Genomic DNA, 21625 nt, shown 5'->3' with positions numbered 1-21625 from the left:
TGTCAGAGACATGGATGCATTTATAGGCTGGATCTGTTTTCTAACAGTAAATCAGCTCTCTATAAATTGGCACTGTGTGACTAGCCTTTCATCACTAAGGATAGAGGTCATCATCTCTACCCCCAGGAAGATTGTGTTACTTACTAGGCCATGAGTGAAACACCCATGTTTTTCTGGCAAAAAAATCATCCACCTTAGTCGGAATGTGCTAAACTCAAAACCAGGTCCGTGCCTGACTGGCATTGAAGAATGTAAGGCGGAGAAGTCCAGAAGGCAGGCCTTCTCTATTTCCACACTAGGCATCTAGATCAACCTCCCCATCAGCACTAGAAAGTCTCCTGCAATTCCGAAAGAAATCTAGTACCCATCTCCTCAAAGCGTTTTTGGCCACAGATTCATAACCTTTGAAAAATCTGTCTACTGTAAACAATCTTGAATAATATCCAAAGGCTTATGGTCACTGCTCATTTGTTGCTCACAAGCTTATCGCAGTCTACAAGTACATAGATATACATAGTCTTGCCTTTGTTGGTTCATTGACACTATATTGTGGTAAACAATATAATTGACAAAAATATCGTTTACCGCAATTTCATGCTCCTATACTTATAATGGTATGTACCGCAATATCGGAAAAAATATCCTTGACGCTAATCTAGTCCAAACATATATAAAATATAGATTTTTTTAATTTAAATAGTTTAGTAGTAACTGTTAATTTTTTATAGATATAAAAACAAATACTTTATGAAAAAAAATCTATTTAACTAATCTAATGAAAATTATTGAAGTCTAAGAATATTAAATATACTATTCCAATACTACTTTATGCAACAGTAGGGAAAGTGTTGGACTTCGGAGGGTTTAGATTGACTATTTACACTCCAGTCTAAGCAACAAATGGGAAAGCGTTGCATTTCAGAGGGATAACATTTACTATTCCAACTCCAAACAGAGCAACAGTAGGGAAAGTGTTGCACTTCGGAGGGTTAAAATGTACAAATCCCACTTCAATCTGTGCAACATTAGGGAAAGCTTTGGACTCAGAGGGGTTACATTTACTATTGCCACTCCAAACAGCACAACAGTAGGGAAAGTGTTGGACTTTGGAGGGTTACATTAACTATTTATAATTCAGTGTGTGAAACAGTAGGGAAAGCATTGGACTTCGGGGGTGGGGATTGAATTTACTATTTCCAATCCAAAAGGCTCAACAGTAGGGAAAGTGTTGGACTTCGGAGCATTACATTTACTATTCCTACTACAATCTGTGCAACATTCGAGAAAGCATTGGATTTCGGATCGGTGAAATTTACTATTCCAACTCCAAAAAGGGCAACAGTAGAGAAAGAGTTTAACTTTGAAGAGGTTAATTTTACTATTTCTACTGCACTCTAAGCAAAAACAATCAATATATGTGTGTGTGTATGTGTGTGTGTGTGTGTGTATATGTATGTGTATATATATATATATATATATATAGATATATATATATATATATATATATATATATACATATATCTACATTAAATTAACAATTTACATAATTACTAATCAATAACAAAATGATCAATTAATAAATAATTGTTATTCAGTTATTAACTTCCAACCCTATACCCCTACAAATCTAGCAGCCCGCACCCTAAATAGCACCTAAAAAACAAGTATTCCATAATTTACATATTTAAAATCAATCAAATTATTAAGGATTAATAGCTGTTAATTATTACTTAAGTAACTTCCAACCCTAGACCCCTACAAACCCAGCAGCTCAGAACTAAAATATGAGTAAGATGAAAAAGTATTCCATAAGTTACGTAATTAAAAAGAAATTAAATAATTAACAATTGTTATTTAATTATAACTTAACGTCCCACCCCATTTCGCTAGAAACCTAACAGCCTGCAAATTACATATCATGAAAATAAATCGGTATTACATAATTTACATAATAAATATCAATCATATAATTAAATAAAATCAGTTAAATAATTCACCTCTATTACCTTATTAACTTCCCACCCTACTCCCCATAAAAACCCAATAACCGCTAAACCACTATAAATAAATATTAATTATTGAATTACAAGCTGTATTTTCAAAAAAGTAATACATGAAATTGATATTTCAATGAAAACAAAATAATTAAACACTATTTTTAAAAACTACATTACTGAAAACTATATTAAAAACATAGATATTCCTTAAAACAATATTAATTTCCTAAAAAACGCTATTCTAGTAAACAATATTTGTGCACCACATTATCTATGTGTCACATATTTTCATAACAGTATTTATTAGAAGTTCAAGCAGATCAAGTGTACAGTCCTCCAAGAACAGGAGAACACATCAGCAGGCAAAATACAGTAGAATATACGTATAGCTCAAACTTCTGTCTAGCCCCTACCCGCCCCATTATCCCCCCCACAACTGTAACATTTCCCACTACCCACCCCTTATCCCGCCCTAACCCGATGCACGTGATCACAATCAGCTGCAGTATATATAAGAAAACACGACTAAGTGTCTTGGAGCTATCCAGGCCCTGAGATCTCAATCAGTGGATAGATCATCTTCTGTTTCAGCGGGAGGTTCCAATGTCAGGTCTCTATAGTCCGCCCACCGCTTCCAGATCTTGTAATGTTTCCGAGGGCAGCCCCTGGCCTCAAACACCGGCAATTCCAGCCCCATGAGGAAGTCCAAGCCCGCCTTCCATGCGCAAAGTGGGGGGGCGCGGTCACTCTTCCAGGCCCTCGCCAGATCCCTCTTGGCTACAACAAGGCCTAATAGAAGGAGATGGCGCTTATAAATGTTACCACCCACTTGATCTAGGACATGAAGAAGACCCAACCTAGGTGTACGAGGTAGATCCCATTCCAGCACCTCCGATAGGCAGTCCCACACCCCACCCCAGAACCGGACCAGGCTCACACACGACCACACAGTATGCACCAACGTGCCTCTCTCGGCCCCGCAGCGCAGGCAGTCTGGGGAAGCAATTAGGCCCGCCCTCCACAGTCTCTCTCTGGTGTAATAAGCCCGATGCAAGTATTTATATTGTATGAATCGCAACCTCACTGCTATAGCCGTGCCTCGGGGGGATTCCAGCGCCCCCCGCCAGTCATCCTCATCCAACGGACCAACATCCACCTCCCAAGAGGCCTTCAACGACACCAGGGAAGAGGAGCAGTGAGTGATCAGTGTTTGGTAGATTTTTGAGACTTTTTTATCCCCTAGGTCTCCCATGAAAAGCTTAGCTTCCACGGGGCTAAAGTCCGGAAGCTGGTCCAGCTCCACCAGACTCGGCGCCAGAGCATGACGAAGCTGTAGATATTTAAAGAACTGGGTCTTGGGCATGTCAAACTCAGCGCCGAGCGCTTCAAAGGATTTAAGGGTAGTCCCGGTAAGTACATGACCAAGCGACGAGATCCCTATGGAGTCCCAGCCTCCAAACCCCTGCAATGAGGCCAGCGCAGGGAGCCGTCCGTTGTTCCACAGCGGAGTTTCGGCCGTCAGTCGTCCCCACCAGCCCATGCGACGCAGTGCCTGCCTCCAAATCAGGAAGACCACTTGAGTCACATGTGGCAGTGTCTTCCGCCGCCCTGCCGAATACAAGAGTGTATGGAGCGTGGCATCACCCATCAGAAAATGTTCTAGGGCATGCCACATATTTAATTTACAATATTTATGTCTCCCGGTATTTTAAACTCGCTATTTTGTCTAAACACCCCTTTGTCACTATGTGAAATGAGTTTCATTTACCTAAGCCTGGCTGTTGGTGGGTATACTCCTCTGATTTGGTATAGGTGCACTCCAAGAAAAAAATAAACTCCCCAGTTTGGCATACCAGAAATTTATGTGGTTTATGCTTTGTTGAAGAGACTTTTATAGTACTTGCCTCTTGTCCCTTCATTTCTCCTATTCCATTATCACTGGGAATGTGTAGTGCATTTGGAGAGGTTCAATATATTACTTTTAAGTTTATCATATTTTTTGTGGCTGCTTCGATTGCGCAGACATAGCATCTGTGCATAAGAGGGAGCCAGCCCATGAGTTTGAAGTTAGAGTGCGCATGGATGACGTTTTTATACTTTTGGACATGCATTTGATAAAAAAAATATTATTTAGGTTGTGGTTTAGGACTGACAGATATATAAAATGCCTACAATCCATTCCTGTCAGGTATGCACACTATTGAAATTGATATTCACTAAGCAGTAATATGAAAGATGATCAAAGTAGTGAGAGTAACCTATAAAAATATAATTTACATTCTGCAAATTTGGTGATATGACCAGAATAAAATGCTTTTTCTTCCTAAACCATACGTTTCTGTTAAAAACATGTATAGACAGCTCCAGTCCTTTCATACCACTGTGGCTTAGTGATCTATATGTATCTACTTATTTACCCAATACATGGGCACTGTAAAGAAATAAATCACATGAAAATCAAATTCTGTGCTCTATCAGTCTCCCATATCGCATGACCTTCTTTTAGTGTTTTAATTAGTTAGGTTGTTGTACTACTACTTTTTTCATGATCAGTAATGATGTTACAGCGACTTAACAGGGTTTATGAAGAGAGAAACAGTTCATAAGAACAGGAATTACTGAATGAAGTAAAGTCTCTCCGCCAGCCTCCTCTGCCTTGTCAACTCTTACTAGGGAACAAAGCTATTGACACAGATGAATGGCCCGTGCCTGCCACACATGAAACTTCTTTCTAAGGTTCCCCGAGGTAGATGTTGTGGGGATAGTGGATCCTTGACTTACTGGCAATATATCTTCTTCCTTACATCCATCTCTTGTTCACTAATTCCCAGGGAAAGCAATGTAGGACCGGTCTACCCCTCAATCCATCCTTTTTGTTCAGTTTAGTAGAGTGCAATCTTCATCCACCTTACTTTGATATTTAATGGAAGTGAAAAGGCTCCTCTGAAACGCAAAAGAGGGCTCATCTTTATCAATAGCAGCATGTTAAGTTATTCACTCCTACATGTTATGTTAAGGTATTTGTAAAGAGCACTGCTGCCCCAGCAACGGAGCGTCCCAGCGCTAGTCTAAACAAGCCTTTGCAATGCAATAGATCTTGCATTTGTTAAAGTTAGAGCTGTTGGCTTTAAAAATGACAGTGTTTTTTACTTTTGTTTTTAGGTCGATCCTGGCGCTGTCACCAGCGAGGCTTATTGTTGTGGACTTGCCTCGAAAGTGGGACAGGAGATGGGCACACGCAGAGCTTTTGGCGATTTGAGCAGGTGCATCCGCACGTAGAGCCACGCAGTGTGCACGTCTCCTGTCCCGCTTCTGAGGCAAGTCAGCCTCCTGAAATTGCAATTTTTTAAATGGTCATGCGCGCTCCACACATACAGCAGGCCGCGCACTTCACACATACAGCATGCCCCACTTACCGGTCGTGGTGGGCTTCTGTGGGACTGCTCTCTGCGGGGTGCGCTCCTTCATGCGGGGCTCCCTCAGCTCACAGGAGCCCCGGACATTGCCGCGCGCTCCATCCCCGCCCATGTCCCTGGCTCTTACCTGGATTGGATCCTTCCTGGAGGGGCGCACTCAGGCGGTCCATCTTGCGGAATTTTCGTCCCCACCTAGTAGGGTGAAATACGGGGTCCCCCAGGGCTCTTCCCTCTCCCCTCTTTTATTTAACCTTTATATTTTCCCTCTTATTTTTGCACTTCAACAAATGGAGGTCACAGTTTACAACTACGCTGATGACCTCCAACTCATTTTTAATTTTTCCGCCCCTTTACTAGGAGTCTCCCGCTTCTAGTCTGTCATGCTGTTTATCCGGGCTTGGATGAGTGCAAACCATCTTAAACTCAACCCGGATAAAACGGAGCTGATTTTGACTGGAGGCGGCGGCAATCCCTGGTCACCCTCCTTCTAGCCCCCTTCCTTTGGTCCCCCTCCCACTCCTTCCCACTCTGTTAAGACCCTTGGAATTATGCTTAATCACCACTTGACAATTCACACCCACATTAGTTCTGTTGTTTCCTCCTGTTTTTTTGCTTTACGTATCATCAGGAAAGTATCCCAGTTTTTTTCCCCCTCAGCACTTAAACTGATTGTTATGGCTATGGTCTTATCTAAGATCGATTACGGGAACATCATTTACAATGGTGCCCCCGCTTATGCACTTCAACGTCTTCAGACGGTGCAGAACCAGGCAGCTCGCCTGGTGCATGGCCTACCGAAATACCATCACTCCTCCCCCCTTCTCACTGCCCTTCATTGGCTACCTATTAAACAAAGAGCCTTATTCAAACTTGGCTGCCTCACCTTTCAAGCCCGGGCGGGTACTGCCCCTGCGTTCATCAATTCCGCCATCATCAACTACTGTCCTGTTAGAGACCTTCGTTCCTCTGCCAAGTCCTTGCTAGTCATCCCCCGGTTTAAGAAAAAACGATCCGGTGGCCAGAAATTTTCGGTACTCGCACCTACCTTCTGGAACTCCCTTCCCCCCCCTCTCATATTCTCCCCTTCCTACTTGGAGTTTCGCAAGGCTTTTAAGACCTTTCTGTTCCAGCAAGCTTTCAGCCCATAGCCCCTGATGCTTCCCTCAGTTTTGAAATCCTATAGCGCCAAGAAACTGCTCAGTGAATGTGCGCTTTATAAATAACTAAAAATTCAAATTCAAGGTTGGCAGCACGCATGCTCAGTACGTAAGCGTGTGTGCACGACTAGCTTTTGTGCCGCGCGCTTTCAGTTTCTCTCCCCGCCCGCTTGTTTACAATACTGATCGCGAACGCTTGTTATTAAACCCTGCAAGTTGCTCTTGGGCCCGGCAATGGCTTTGATTAAGCAGCGCTTTTGGGTCGTCGCTTGGAATAACAGCCTTTTTAAAATCCCTGGCTGTGCTTGAAGAGAAATGTGATTAAAGTTCTGGCTGTCTTCCCACAATTACACATGTCTGTGGATGGTGGAGTTTCTGCGCTTGTGGCCGATGCTCGAGTGTCAGAACTGCTTCATCCGTGCCCCTCTCTCCCCCCGTGAGGTCTCGGCAATATCCGCAGCGCTCTCTGAGGGAGCCGCGGAGGAGAGGCACGGATAGCAGGACGCCGCTCTGCCAATTGCGATGCTGGGAATTGAAAGTCACTCTAGATGTCACGCGAAGAGCAGTCTAGGCGTTCTGAGGGGTGCGGAATGATGGGAAGTCTTTCAATTAATTTTTGATTGAATTTCTGGCCCACTGCCCGCGTGGGTTGTGGTGTGGGGGTAGGGTAGGGATGGTTGAAGCAGCAACCCACCTCAAAGATTTTATGGATGAACAGGTGAAGAATTGAGCAGAGCTGCCTGACTGGACACGGCTCGGTCAACCTCTGGCACTCCGCGCGTCGGCGTCTTCATCATTTAACGTTTTGAAAGAAAAGCCTGGCACAGTGGAGCAGTTAATAAGCCTAAGGCGTTCACAATGGACCCGAAAGTATAAAGCAGACAACAAATATGATATTAGACGTCGATGCCCGTTTACCCCTTGTTGCTCCACCTGCATCCACCACCACTTGCTTCACCATATATGAAAGTTAAAGTCTTACGGCTGTTTCATTCTTGTGGCGTAAGCGCCTTCTCCTTTTATGAGTTGTGTTGTATCTTTCACTTCGCATCCTAAGTCAGGCAAATGAGATCCTTTGTTATTTCGACGAAGGCACCCAGTAGATAAATGTGAGGATTATTCTTAAATATCACTCTTTAATATCACCCAATTAAAATGAATAAAGACGATCGTTATCAACAATAATACTAGTTGTGTTATGCTGCTTGCCTGGGCCATGGAAAGGAGCTCTATTAGAGGCAGGGAGGGGACTTATGGCGTTTTTGCACGTGATAATCTTGTGGCGTGGCCGCCCCTTCTGATAGACTACTGCTTGCCAACAATTAAAATTGCTCCATGACTAATAAATGCAAAACGGCGCGTCCCAGATACTTTTCTCTCGTCCACCCATTCCCTCTGACAGAGTTCGAAGCGCTGAAGTGCAGGGCCCCTGGGAACTGCAGCAGCACCCCAGCTTTGCTGTGGACAGGTGGGTGAGAGCTGCACTGTCGGCTGCTGGTAGTGGTGCCATCCCTGAATCCCTGTCCCAACGCCCCCGTTGCACTCGTGCCAGCAGCGCCCCCCCCGCTTCCAGTAGGAGAGCTCTCTGGGCCATTAGGAGTGCCCCCGCTGTAGTAACCTTCTGAATGTCAAATGTGCCCTGAGATTTGCGTGGACGCGGTGGGCCCGGCTCTCGGGTTTCTGGCGTGTTCACACTTGAGTGGGAGAAGCACTGTCCTGTCATACTTCATCGGAGCAGCACTCACACCAGTGCCGGTACGAAGGCCTAGGAGGGGACCTGCGACACACGCACCATGTCCAGGGTGTGGAGCGAGGAGTACCACTGGTAGCACATCCACGGGTCAGTTCGGTGTCTTGGGGTGCAACGGGCTGGGGGGAGGGAGCGGGGACAAATCTTGCAAAAGTTGGCATTTACTTTCTTTTAATAGGGAATGTCAAGCGCCTTTCGTGTATCGCAGCACTATGATACAGTAAACTCATTCCCAGTGACTGGCATTTTTATCTTCACAATATATACAACGAACCCGTGTTTTCTTCTCCCTTCGCCCCAGGGATATTAAATCACTCTTGAGACCGGTTGATCCTTTGTCATTGTACTGGACTGGCTCAGTCCGAGGCAATTGATACTTATTGATCAGTCTCTAAGTACAAGACTGTCGCCAAGGGTGCATATGCTGTTTCCCAAGTCTGGCTATGTGGCAGTGGCTAAGATGCGCTTTAAATATGTGGACTTACACATAGGTATTAAAAACAAGTGAATTGCCAATTACAGGTCGTTTACAAATGGATTTTCTGAATTGTTTTTTCTTTCTAGAAAGCAAAGCATGTCCACACTTATATTATCCAATCCAAGGATTTGTCAGAAAGTGCACATTCTCAATCTTCTTTGAAAGCCAATCAGGTCTTACAAAGCTTTTCTTTTGCTGCGTGTTCTTTTAGCCACCCTGCATTTTTCAGTTCTTGACAAGTGTAGATGGATTATGGGATTTCAGTGGTGCTTGGACCAAGCACTCAAGGGTTTCAGTTGTACACAAGCATTTGCAATGCAATAGGCCTCGCAGTTACGCGAGTTTAAGATATTGGCAGTGTAAATAACAATGCCTTTTATTTAGGGTTTTAAAAATAATATAAAAATAAAAGGCATTGTTATTTGCAATGCCAATAGCTTAAACTCTCGTAACTGCGAGACCTATTGCATTGCAAATGCTTGTTTTATGTGCAATGGAGTAAATATATTTGTATAGCTTTATTGCCATTGGTATAACAAAGCAAAAGTAAAAAAATAGTGTCATTTTCATGGCCAACAGCACTAACTTTAACAAATTTGAGACCTATTCTGAGGTTGATACAATGGGGTCTGCTTGGTATCAATGAACTCATAAAATGCAAAGTAAACAGTTTGTATTACGTGCTGTTACTTAATTACGTTTACACAGTGAAGACTTATGCTTTATTTCTACACAGTATGTATAAACATACTTTTTTTACAGAGACCCAAAGTCTTGAAAGCTAAAGACATCTCTGATTATGTCTAAAGCAACGCTTGGATTTACATTGCAGGGTGCTTTTGTTTTTCCTGATCGTGTCAAGTTAAATGTTTGGGCCAGGCACCTTTTTTGACTGCAGTCAGAAAACACCACTTGCACGTAATTGTCCATCAAATGAGGCATTATGGAGCAGATTGTGGCGAAAAGGAAATTAAGAGTCTCTGAACTGCACCTGCCTACAGGGAAGTACCCTGAAGGTGTGGGCACTGCTACCTGCTCCCAGGCTTTGGACACACTGCATGGGGAGACAGGCAGGACAGTTTGCTGGTGATGACATGGACAACATTTCTTTCTCCAACATAGCTACAAAAATCAAATTCCCGCTGCTGTCTACTCTACTCCATCAAATGCAGGACATGCGCCCACATTTGCCCAAATGCATGCTGTCTTTGTTAGAAAGACGCACGCAACACCCAATAGCCTGCAACGATAACAAAACCACACGCACAAGTGTGTGGTCCGCTTTCAGAAGCCCTTGCATGAAGTCTCTCGCTGCGCGAGCAGTGCTGCGCACTGCTACACTAGGCGCGAGATCTAAAAAGGAGGGCAAGAGAACATATACAGATGATTAAACATACAATAGCCAGGTCCACATGGCCCTGCTGTAGGCCCAGTGATTCTGAATGCTCCTAATAGACAGAGGTAGAGCGTTCCAAAGGGCGGTAGTTTTTGCACAGAAAGAGCATCCTCCTGCTCTCGCTCTTCTGACACGGGCTAGAGTAAGCGTAGCTGAGCACAAGGCCCGCAAAGGGACATATTGGTGGAGCAGATTGGATAGAATGGAATGCCCTTGGGAGGTAAAGATTTCATGAGTAATGCATAGAGCCTTGACATAAATTCTCTTATGCACAGGGAGCCAATGCAGATTGTGCTTAAAGCTGGAAACTGAACAGAACTTAGGGTGGGCAAATAAAAGACATGCTAGCTGAAGTCTTTTGGTCACTGTCTTATTGGATCCCAAATACAGCGCATTGCAGGCTAGAAAGTATAATGGACTGGATAATTACATGGCGAGCATGAGAGTCAAAAAATCCCAGAATGGGTTTTAGTCCTCTTAGGTTTCCAAAACAGACACCTACCACCGATTTTGCCTGGGTTTCATAAGTCAAGGCGCTATTGATCCAGACACCCATTATCTACTGCCACTTTAGGCTGGGGCCACCAGTGGTTGCCCCATTGGTGGATATCTCTCTTCAAGAGAAGAATTTCCGATTTGCTAAAGTTTAACTGTAGGCAGTTAGCCGCCATCCACTCCGCAATAACCACCATGTCGTCTTGGAATTCACCTAGGTTCTGTGTAGAGTTGTTGGAGAAGGAGATCACGAGTTGCGTATCATCGACATAGGCTACATCTGGGCTCACTTTTAATTCCCAGCAATGACTGCCTTGCAGGTCCAGAAAATGATTCTCAAAGCTGTTGAAGTAGAGGAGAGCCTTTATTTACCTTGAAACTCTGTTTTGCTTGCCCCACAGAATATTATACCCTTGACTGATACATGACTTGTTTTTTGATGAGCGATGTGCACTGGATCTTGCATCTCTCATGCTCAGCATTTTTGTACCACCGGACACTTTGATGACCTGCATTTTGTTTTTGTTTCTTTGCCAACCCTTCTAGCTCTGGTACCTTATTAGTTAAATCACACTTTCCTAAAGCTGACCCAAAAAAAATTTCACATTTAGATCTAGTCTGGGAGAAAAGTGCTAGGCCTTCTCTCTGTGTGCTGCTATTGTGACATGAAGAATCATGCATTCCCAGGATGGTCGGATCACAGGGATACCAGGTCTACCGTAACTTTTGAGCACTCATGCTTGAAGTCCATTCATTAACCTTGCTCCTGGCTCATCTTCATTAGTGACAGCTGAATTTACCTCCTGTCTGATACCATAGAGATTCGAAACAGAGTTTTCCACAAGAAAGGGACCCTGATGGCGTAATACAAGGAAATGGGGAAAGTTCCCTGAGCTCCCTGCCAGCCTGCACCAAGGAGTCATCAGTGAAAGGGCAGGTGATCTGGTTTGTCCTCCAAAGTCACTACAACTATTTTGTCAGATCAGCCCTAGTGCTTAGTATTCCTTAAATAGGGTCTTACCCAAGGGTCCTGTTCTTTTTACAACTTCCCCCATCCAACTCTTGGAGGAAAATGAGTGGAATTCGAAAAAAGTCCCCTTATGAGTTTGGAACTGGAGCACTAGCAGCATTATCATCAGTCAGTCTTCAATGGTCCTCATTTACACTAGTGTGATGGGAGGTACTTACTCTCTTGGAAGCAGCGAACCTGACAGAGGAAATATAAAATCCCAAATTCAATCAACTTTCAGTGCAAAAAGAAGGACATGAACAGGTCCCCATCTGATTTTTTTGCTTTTAGTGGGAGCATATACTTTAACCTTGTGTACGTTTGATTAACAAGGGTGTATGGTTTGAATCCAGCTAGGGTCTGTATGGCGTTACTGGGAAGCAGTAAGATATGTAGGTTGTGCACTCCCGTTTGTTGAATGTTGTGCAGTTTAATCCGTAATAAAATGATCAGTGTGTTACACCTCTACGACTGCAGCCAAGCATGTGCTATACATGTGAGAAGAAGACTAGAACCAAGGGCAACATGAAATAATAGTTCACCACGGTATAGAAACATACCTTGCATGTTCCACAATTTATATTCACATTCTTATAATGTATGCAACCAAACTGTATTTATTCCAAAATACTGGTTGGTTATCGCGTTGTGCTGATACAACATAATTTCTGCTAAACAATATACATCTTAACACAGAAATCATGATTATTCAACATCTTCAATTAATCTGCATTAATGACGTGCCCAATGCATTTTGGGCCTGTCCCTTTGTCCGGGGCCAATCTATGAAAACCAAAAGAAAAAACACAGATGTACAGGGAGGTTGATGTACAGTTGACATGCATATTCGTATCATAAAAATGCTACTTTGCCATGTAACAAGTACACATATTCTGATGGTTTGTTCGTTACGCAAGAAGTGTGGTTATGAGTGCTGGTCATGAATAGCCTGGGTGATATACACCTAGGGGGTCATTAGGATGGCGGGTGGACTTTGTCCGCCTGCCACCCTATCGGGAAACGGGACCGCCCGCCATAAGGGCGGGGGTCCTGTGGGGGCAATTAGGATGCGCCCATCACAGTGGCGGGAGCATCCTGCATTCCTGTCATTGTGGCGGGCGGTGCACTCAGCACCACCCACCACAATGCCAGGAAGGCATGTTGTGCACTTCCATGCACAACATGGCAGGCACCATGCAGTGCCTACCATGTTGTGCATGGAACTGCAGGGGGGTACCATAGGTACCCCCCAACCCCCGGAGTACCTGGGGGCCCGCAACAGGCCCCCACAGTCTATTCCCGCAAGCCTTTCCGCACCCATGTTAATATGGCTGGCGGTGTCTAACAGACACTGCTAACCATTCCGCCCGGTCAACTCATTGAAATATGGCGGGGGGGGAAATGGGTGGCGGGCGGGGTCGGATCATGGGCGGTTCTCCACCGCCATGTGGGCGGTGGTGATCCGCCCATGATCAACCCCGCACTCCACCCATGTGGCGGTATGTCTTATGCCAATTCCAACCATGACTTCCAAACCACAATCCACCATGCATCATCACGTGCATCTAATATCGCACAATGTGAATACCAAATGTTTCTAGCAAAGTCAAAAATTGTTTAAACAATTGAGCAAATTACTTCGATATTAATTCACTTTTACAACAGTTTCTAGCCCACTTTATAGGCCACCAGAAACAAGCTAACGTATAAGCGTTTTCGGTTTGGATTATGTATTTGAGGACATTCGGGCTATGTAGTTAGCACAGTTTATACCATATCGAGGACTGGAATTATTATCAACCAGCACTCTTTATGCGTTTAGTGGGTAATAAACTGTTGTGTGATTCTAGGAAGTTGGACATAGAGCACAGTTTCTGTAGATTTACGGGGCATGCACTGGGAATCAGTATACATGTTCGGTACATGTTAACATGGCGCTCTTGAAAGAGCGGAGTGAACAATTTGACTAGTTCCATTGTCAGGCTTGTCGAATAGAGTGCATTTCTGGTTACAGCCATATTTGAATTGAACGAACAGTATTGACGTCGACTGACTGACAGAGATGGGACGCTGTACAGTGGGGTTAGATCGAGATGTGATTGGTAAGCGTTACTAAGTCATTTGCTTCTTTTTTCAAAAATGTTGCTGATTTGCCCCCTGACTTTTATAGAAATCATTTGGTATTCACATTGCGCGATATTAGTGAGTACGCTATTGTTGCACGTGATGCATGGTGGATTGTGGTTTGAAAGTCATGGTGGTCTACTTTCGGAATTGGCATAAGTCATACAAAAGACACCAGGGGTAGATCACACAGGATATTCGTGACCAGCACTGATAACACACAGGTCTTGGGTAACAACCAAACCATCAGAATGTGTGTAGTTGTTATAATGTAAAGTAGCTTTTGTTACGATACAAGCATGCATGTGAACCCGTATATCGGCCTTCCCTGTACATTTGTGTTTTTTCTTTTATTGTTCACAGATTGGCCCCTGACGAATGGACGAGTTGTCCCGAAATGCATTGGGCACGAGTCATTAATGCAGAATAATTATAGGTGTTGAATAGTTATGATTTCTGTGTTAAGATGTTGGTATTTGTATATTGTTTAGCAGAAATAATGTTGTATCAGCACAACACGTTGACCAACCAGTTATTTGGAATAAATATGGTTTAGTTGAATACATTATATGAATGTAATTATAAATTGTGGAACATGTAAGGTATATTCCTTTACAGTGGTGCACGCCTTGTTCAAGTTGCCCTCGGGACTTTGCCTTGTTACCGCGAAGTAGACCATTTACTTTTCAGCAGAAAATACTTTATGATCTAGGTACTGCAAGCTGATTTAGTGAATACATTAGGTGTATGCCTGTGAGATGAAGGTATGTGCACTCCATCTTTAATCCTTTTGAGGAAGTTATAGCATGGCTTTGCCATCAGAGGTCCTGTAGCATTTGATCAATGCACAGCGCCGCTTGAACATACTCCTTTGAAAAGAGTCTGCAGCTCAGTATATCACTTGGCATTGTCGACTCCCTAATTAGAGGAATGCCATCCCAATACTATTATGCCCAAGGTACCGATTCTAGGTTTACACTCTTTCTAATGAAAGGGGGAAAAAAGAGGGCCTGTTTGTCAACCGTGTATTGTGTATTATTGCTTGCCTCTCTTAACACCTGGCATTCACACGTTAGAGATGTTTCTATTAAAGATTTTTGGTCATTTGTGGACTCGTGCTGTGCATTACAGTTGCTCGGTCTATCACATTTAACCATGGAATTTATTTATAAAGTTTTATATAGCGCGAACAAGATCCCGAAGGATATCAGAGCGCTTTACAATATGATGGGAGGAAGAACATAAATGCAATATCAACATCCGGGAGGGAGAGAGAAAACAACAAAAAAAGACTGGAATGGTTGCAGAATGCGGGACAATTGCACCCAGGAGGGTAATACAATAAGCAGGTGTACACGGGTTTCTCGTGGCCCCTACAAGGCCTTCCCCAGTCACCATGGAGTTGCGATGTCTCCATGAAACCTGTCCCGGTCTCCATGGCATTGCGGATGTATTTACAACACCATCGCGCCACCCCTCAAGGCAGCATTGTATCCCTTCTGAGCTCCCATTGTCTACCTGTCAGCCTTTAAATGGCTTTTGTTCTGATGGATGATATATCTGCCATAATATATATTCTAATCCAAGGTGTGACAAGATATACTTGGAGGTCCAAATTCTCTTATGATGGGTACTCAGCCTCAACATTTTTCTGATGATTGGGCCATGATGAATGACTGCCCCAGCCACACATACGTATTTCCCAGTAACTATTTGAGTTGTATTATACTTTGGCCAGCACGTGACAGAAGATAGTGCACAATTCTGTTTCCTTGAACCATTCTTCAGAGATTGGCGAGTATTAGAGTCACCGCTGCGCTGCTCCAGCATGAGTACTGCCAAGCCCGTAGTGCGCCAGCCCGCTGGTTTACGAGTGTAATCCATGGCGGGCGGGCGGGCGGTGCTGCGGTGGTCTCATGGTGGTGGGCTGTTAGGCTTATAGGAGATCCTAACATGCAGCCCGCCACTGTGACAGCGCCTGCCACACGTTCTTGAACTGTGTGGCCTGCATGCCACACCATGCAGGAACGGGAGTACAATTACAGAGGGGCACATGTGCCCCCACCCACCCTTGCATGCATCCCTAGACCCAGATCTGTCAGGGGGCCCTTGTAGTATGCTCAACACTACCAGCATATTCAGGCCGATTTCAGACCGCTAGGCCAGTGGGATCCTTGATCCCAGCGGCGTCGGCAGTCAGGTGTTAGTCCGACTGCCACACTCAGAATACAGCAGGATGACCCGCTGTGTGGTGGTAGTCGGGCCTCCACCACGAGTACGGCTGTCCTGAGGATCACCGTACTCATAATAAAATCCATAGTATGGAAATTACTATATGCAAATGATGTACCGTTTTCATAGCAATTGTTTCTCGTTGCTATTGCATGGGCAGAGCAATTTTGATGCTCAACCCTTCTTTCTATATGGCACCGCTTTAATGTTTGAAGATTATTTTGAATCCCTTTTCACACCATCCCCATCTCCACCAGAATTGCGAAAACCCTCCTGCAATTCTGAACGAAATCTAGTACCCATCTCCTCGAAGAGCGTTTTTTTTTTGCCACAGTTTGGGAACTTTGAAAAAAATCTGCCACTGCAAGTTTCTGCATCTCTTTGCCTCCCTTGCCTTATCCATCTGGCCTATGAATTTTGCCTTTTGTAGATTCTTAGTTTTTTGAGAGGACCAGATTCCAGTAGGACAAGAAGAGACATTTGCCTGTGTCATCTGAATTTTTCTTCATCCTCTAATATTACATACAATTGTTCCTTATCTACTCCTCTTGATGATGATTTAGATTTTTTTTTCTTCTGATTCTGTCTTATGTTGACTGACAATATGCAATTTCTTCAAACTTTGTTCCTTTATGTTTTCTTAATGCAATGCCCTTTCATATGTTAATGCAACATGTTGTTCTGACTAATCCTCTGGCAACCCTGATTTGTTTTTTAATTCCTGTTTTTATGTTGCTATTGATTCTGCCTTTAAGATGAGTGGCATCTGAGATACGTCTTTCTCTTTTTCCATATGGATAGAGATGACAGTTGGTCTTGTGCAGGTCTGCTTTACAGGGTGGTTCTGAATTCCAACATTGCTAACTTCCTTTCTTTTCCAATATTGTAGCATCTTTCTCTCTAGTCCAGGAGGCATTCATTATTTAGATGCTGCAGCACAGTAGGGGCATCAAATTAATAGCACAATGATGCTGTTGAGGCTTTTAGCTTAATATGTATATCATTGTATAACATTAATTATATTGGTAAGAAATAATAAAGCTTACAATCTGAGGATTTCTTTAAAGTCATATTTTTCTCAAATGAAACAACGTGGGGAAGGTGGCCTGCTGAAACTAGTATGTTCTTCTTTGGAAGATATACATGACAGAGAATAAAATGTTACAGGTATACAACATTTTCGTTTTTTCTACCATCCCAATTGTTGACGTATAGTTAACCTCAGTAGGTTCTGTTTTTAGTAAAATCATGTTAAGAGACCATTTAAAAACAATATGAAGACATCAACGTTTGAGAACATGCTAAAGAATATAGGAAAACATTGAGATGTGTGGTTATATACATGTATTTCTAATGGGTATATTAACCTAATTGCTATAGGAATGCTGTTGTATGTTAAATTCTCTAGTCAATTCATAAGACGCGGAAACCTGAAGGTATTCATTTTAGTGGAAGATTACAAATATCTATGTTATGTGATTGAAAAGTTTGAGTGCAACAATTAGCATGTTTGCATAATTTTCTTTAGTTTTTTATTTCAGAAAATGAGATTGTGAATGTGCTTTATATATTTTCTTTCTAGTGCAAAGTAATATTCAGAGGTTTCAAGAGAAATATTTTATTTTTGCATTGACACCTCAACAAGTGAGAGAAATATGCATTTCGAGGTAAGAGAACACTTTCTGCCTGTATTGTTGCTAAGATACTGGTTGTGACGGCTATCAAATGTGGGAAGTATGTCACTATTTGCTGTATGTACTACACATGTTTGCTAACCTATTCTGGGACTTGGGCATAATTCTTTAGCATTGCTTAGTAAGGTCAATCTAGAAGTCTCCAAAAGCATGAACTGCTATCAAAATAATGCTTTTCCCATATGACGCAAAGCAACACAAACAAAACATAAATCTGCCATCTCAAAACAGTCTGTCCATGGAAAAGCTATCTTCCAAAGAGAAATGGTATTATCATTTCTTACTTTCCCTGATAGGCTTACCAAAGCAATTGATTCCAATAATAAGCTGTCAATAGCAATACTGGCCTATGGTGACAGTGACTCTATTAGACATCAAGTTTTTAAGTTATGTTCTTAGAATGTTCAAGTCTTCTTTTTTTCAGAGACAATTGAATTCAAATTTCTCCTAGCTCTGCAGTCTCTGTACATTGAATGTCTCTTGTAAAAAAAAACTTACATGCAAAATATATAAAAATATTTTCAACTAAAATGTTTTGTAAAGAGTTTTTAAGAATTAATGTTTCTTAATGGTATCAAAACAGTATTTTTGTGTTTTACTGCTGCTTCTAAAGTGTATTTTTTTTCTCCAATAGGGATTTTATTCCTGGCGTAAGACGAGATTACACCGTTCAAGTTCAGCTAAGGTGTATTTAGGTTTTTCATTTGCATTTGTATTGTTTGTGTGATATTTAAAATACCATTTGGGATTAAAAACTATTTTTTTTCTGCAGATTGTGTCTAGCAGAAACTAGCTGTCCTCAGGAGGATAACTATCCAAGTGGGCTTTGCGTAAAAGTGAATGGGAAGCTGTTTCCTTTGCCTGTAAGTCGTTATTGTCTGTTGTATAAAAAGTTATTATATATTATCACATTTGGTCATCATGTAAAGTTTTTGAATTTGCAATCAATAAGATAAGACACATAGGATCTATCGAAGAGGTACAGATGATGACTTGTGAATTATTTCCTACAGTGTACAGCCAGTTGAGGCATCAGAATATATTGAAACATCCACATGATTTTTGTAGTGTAAGTACCAAATATTAACATGTTCTCTCTTACAGTGCAAAAAGACCTAAAAAAATCAATTCACACTTGAGTTCCCAAGGGATATTTTACAAAGAATCCATGTTAGAGGCTAGTAATATTGCAATATGGCAATATTAATAGATGTTTCTACATGGAACGTTAGTTGCTGCCTATCTCTGTGAAATATGGCAAAATTTCCTTCATAGTGTTTATTTTACAGTACATTGAGCTAGCAACTTACCAAAACGTTACATGATTCAAATATTACTGAACATGATGTTTTATTAACAGATGATTTGTAAGAATGTTGAACTAGTCACGATTGCCAAAATCTAATAGGATAGAAGAAAAGTTATTTGGTTGATTTTGTGAGATTTCACCACATCGCCTTGTACTTTTTCCATGATGAACTTTCTATGTCAATATCCATGTTTATGCATCCAGCATGATGCGGGCAGACCTCACAATAGACTGACTCTCTTGCTCACTCACATTGTTGCATGCTCAACACCTGTCACGTATACACAGGCTCTCTCCCAATCATATGCGCTGTTTCAGATACACATCCAAACACTTACTGCCTCTCAAATATAGGAAGCAGATAGTGACGAATGAGTGGCAGTAAACAGACCAGGAACAAAGTCTATATCTAACTGTGCAGACCATGATCTTGTAGGAAGAGAAAAGGAAAGCGTGAATAGTCCCACTGAAATGGATCTCTGCGGGATGGCAATGAGGGTGGTCCCTAATAGCCTTTAGTAGTGAACCATCTTATTAAAATTTACATAAAATCCTAGAGAGCATAAGCCAGTCCAAGGAGGGCCTCGCAAGCGTAGCGCTCATTCTTGGCAAAGATGCATTTTGCTGCGATTACGACTCTGGTCCGGATGATTGCTGTCTCTTTTTGGCAGTCTTCCCGCCCACTTACCTGGCAGTCTGACCACCGGATTACGAAGCGGGTAGGAGGAATTTAATGAGACCTCTGCCTCCGCTGACATTGGTGACACCACTGTGACGGCGGGAGAGGTGGGAGTGGCGAATGGTGGCAGTGCAGTGATGTGTATCGTCATCCATGTCACAACTTGCCATGCCGCAGACATTTTGCTGGTGTGGACTTTGCCATTTGCGAGTCGGCGGGAAGGCGAAAGTAATTGGCAAATGATGACCTGAGGGCGTATGTGCCTTCGGGTCATAACACTGGTGCATATTGGAAGCACACCAATTCCGTCAGGTCCGATGGTGCTGTGCCTACGGCAGTCATTTATGTTTTAAAAAACACACCACTGTCTGGCTAGGAGCACAGTCCAGATCTGTAATGCAGTACCCTGTGTGGTCTGCATTTCACTCCAGCTTAATTCTCCATCGTGCAACCACCAGCCCCACAGTAATGTCGAAATACGGCAGACAGAGAAGCTGACTGTTCGGCGGAGTACCCAGTCCCACCGCCTTGGCAGGCTGGCGGTTGCACCGATGAAGTCGTAATCAGGCCCATAATTCTTGACATATTTTCTCCCATGAAATCACTGCATCTCCCATTCGAGACAAAAGTTCATGATCAATTCTCTAGTTATATGTCAACTGTACTATTGTAACAAATTACTGGTAGGATAACGGCTCAATAGTTATTCTCTATACATGGCTAAATAATTTCACATTTCATTGACACTTAACGGGTTATGCTTCTGTCATAAACATGGCAGTGCAAGCTACTCACTCTTATATTCAAAAGATTTGACAGCACAGATCCTCCTTATCTTTCTCAGCTAGTTACATGTCACACACCTCAATGCTTCCAATCGTTTCAGTTGCTTGTGCTTGTTCTTTGGAATGCATACCCAACTACAGTTCATGCCATCTGCTCTTGGTGTTCAAATAACTCCCAAAACCTATCCCTTCTCTAAAAAAAAGATGCAATTTCTAGACACGTTGACAGCCAGATAGGAGCAATGGTGTTGAGCTTAATTCCCCATCATTATACAGAGTGCTTTATGATCGTAGGCCCTCAAAACTGCTGAGGGTGTTATCCCACACCCGGGGACTTTAGTACTAAGATCCAGAGTGCAGCTTGAGCGGGAAATAAGGACTGTGAGTGCAAAACAAGCAAAACCACAAAGCAGGATGGAGTAGATGCCTGAACACGGGGACCAGACCATTTTGTTCGCCCTCTAGACCACTGATACTCAAAGTACGACCCAGGGGCAGCATGCGGCCCTCCTGACCTCTACAGCCTACCCCTGGTTAACAGCACTCACAGGAAGTCGCCTACCCCTCAGGGGTAGGCGACTTCCTGTGAGTGTAGAATTCAATAAGGCCCTGCCTATCCCCCGTCCCTTTGGGCCTACCTCCCCCTTTTATTTGCCCTGGTTAACGACAGCACATGGTTGCTGCTTACTTCGCTCAGCACTAACATAAAAAAGATATTAAATAAACAGCAAGCATTTGTTTAAAGGTTAATTGAAGTGAAATATAGGAAGCAACTAGGCTGAACTGCACCCCTTAACTTTTGAAACACTCATTTTTGAAGACCTCTTGCAGGAAATTTGAAAAAGTATGATAAAGTCTCTTCAGAGTTCAAAAAGTGCATTTTAGGAACATGTAGAACCATTTACGATAATACATCAGATTATATCAGTGCATTGAGAATTTTTTTGTTTAAATTGATACTTTTGAAACATGAATTTAGAAACATTATTTATTCCCCCCCTCCTGACAACAAGGCCAAAAGTGAACTAAGAAAATGTTTGAGAGTACCCAGGCTCTAGACACCACCCTGAGAACAGTGGTGGGGGCACGGCTGAGAATCCTTAA

At 42.8% G+C, this 21625-nt stretch overlaps 1 protein-coding gene across 4 annotated transcripts in view; it reads left to right on the top strand.

The window, feature by feature from the left end:
- PIAS2 (protein inhibitor of activated STAT 2) overlaps window positions 1–21625 on the top strand; it is a 490095-nt gene that overhangs the window by 53201 nt on the left and 415269 nt on the right. For all 4 annotated transcript variants that reach the window (XM_078674770.1, XM_078674772.1, XM_078674769.1 and 1 more), the window contains 3 exons: window positions 17637–17721; window positions 18383–18433; window positions 18521–18611. In XM_078674770.1, coding sequence (XP_078530896.1) covers window positions 17637–17721; window positions 18383–18433; window positions 18521–18611 — 227 coding nt within the window. The remainder of the gene's footprint in view (window positions 1–17636; window positions 17722–18382; window positions 18434–18520; window positions 18612–21625) is intronic.

This window comes from Lissotriton helveticus, chromosome 2_1 (genome assembly GCF_964261635.1).
Source record: "Lissotriton helveticus chromosome 2_1, aLisHel1.1, whole genome shotgun sequence".
NCBI lineage: Eukaryota > Metazoa > Chordata > Amphibia > Caudata > Salamandridae > Lissotriton > Lissotriton helveticus.
This window is presented reverse-complemented; position numbering and strand designations above follow the sequence as displayed.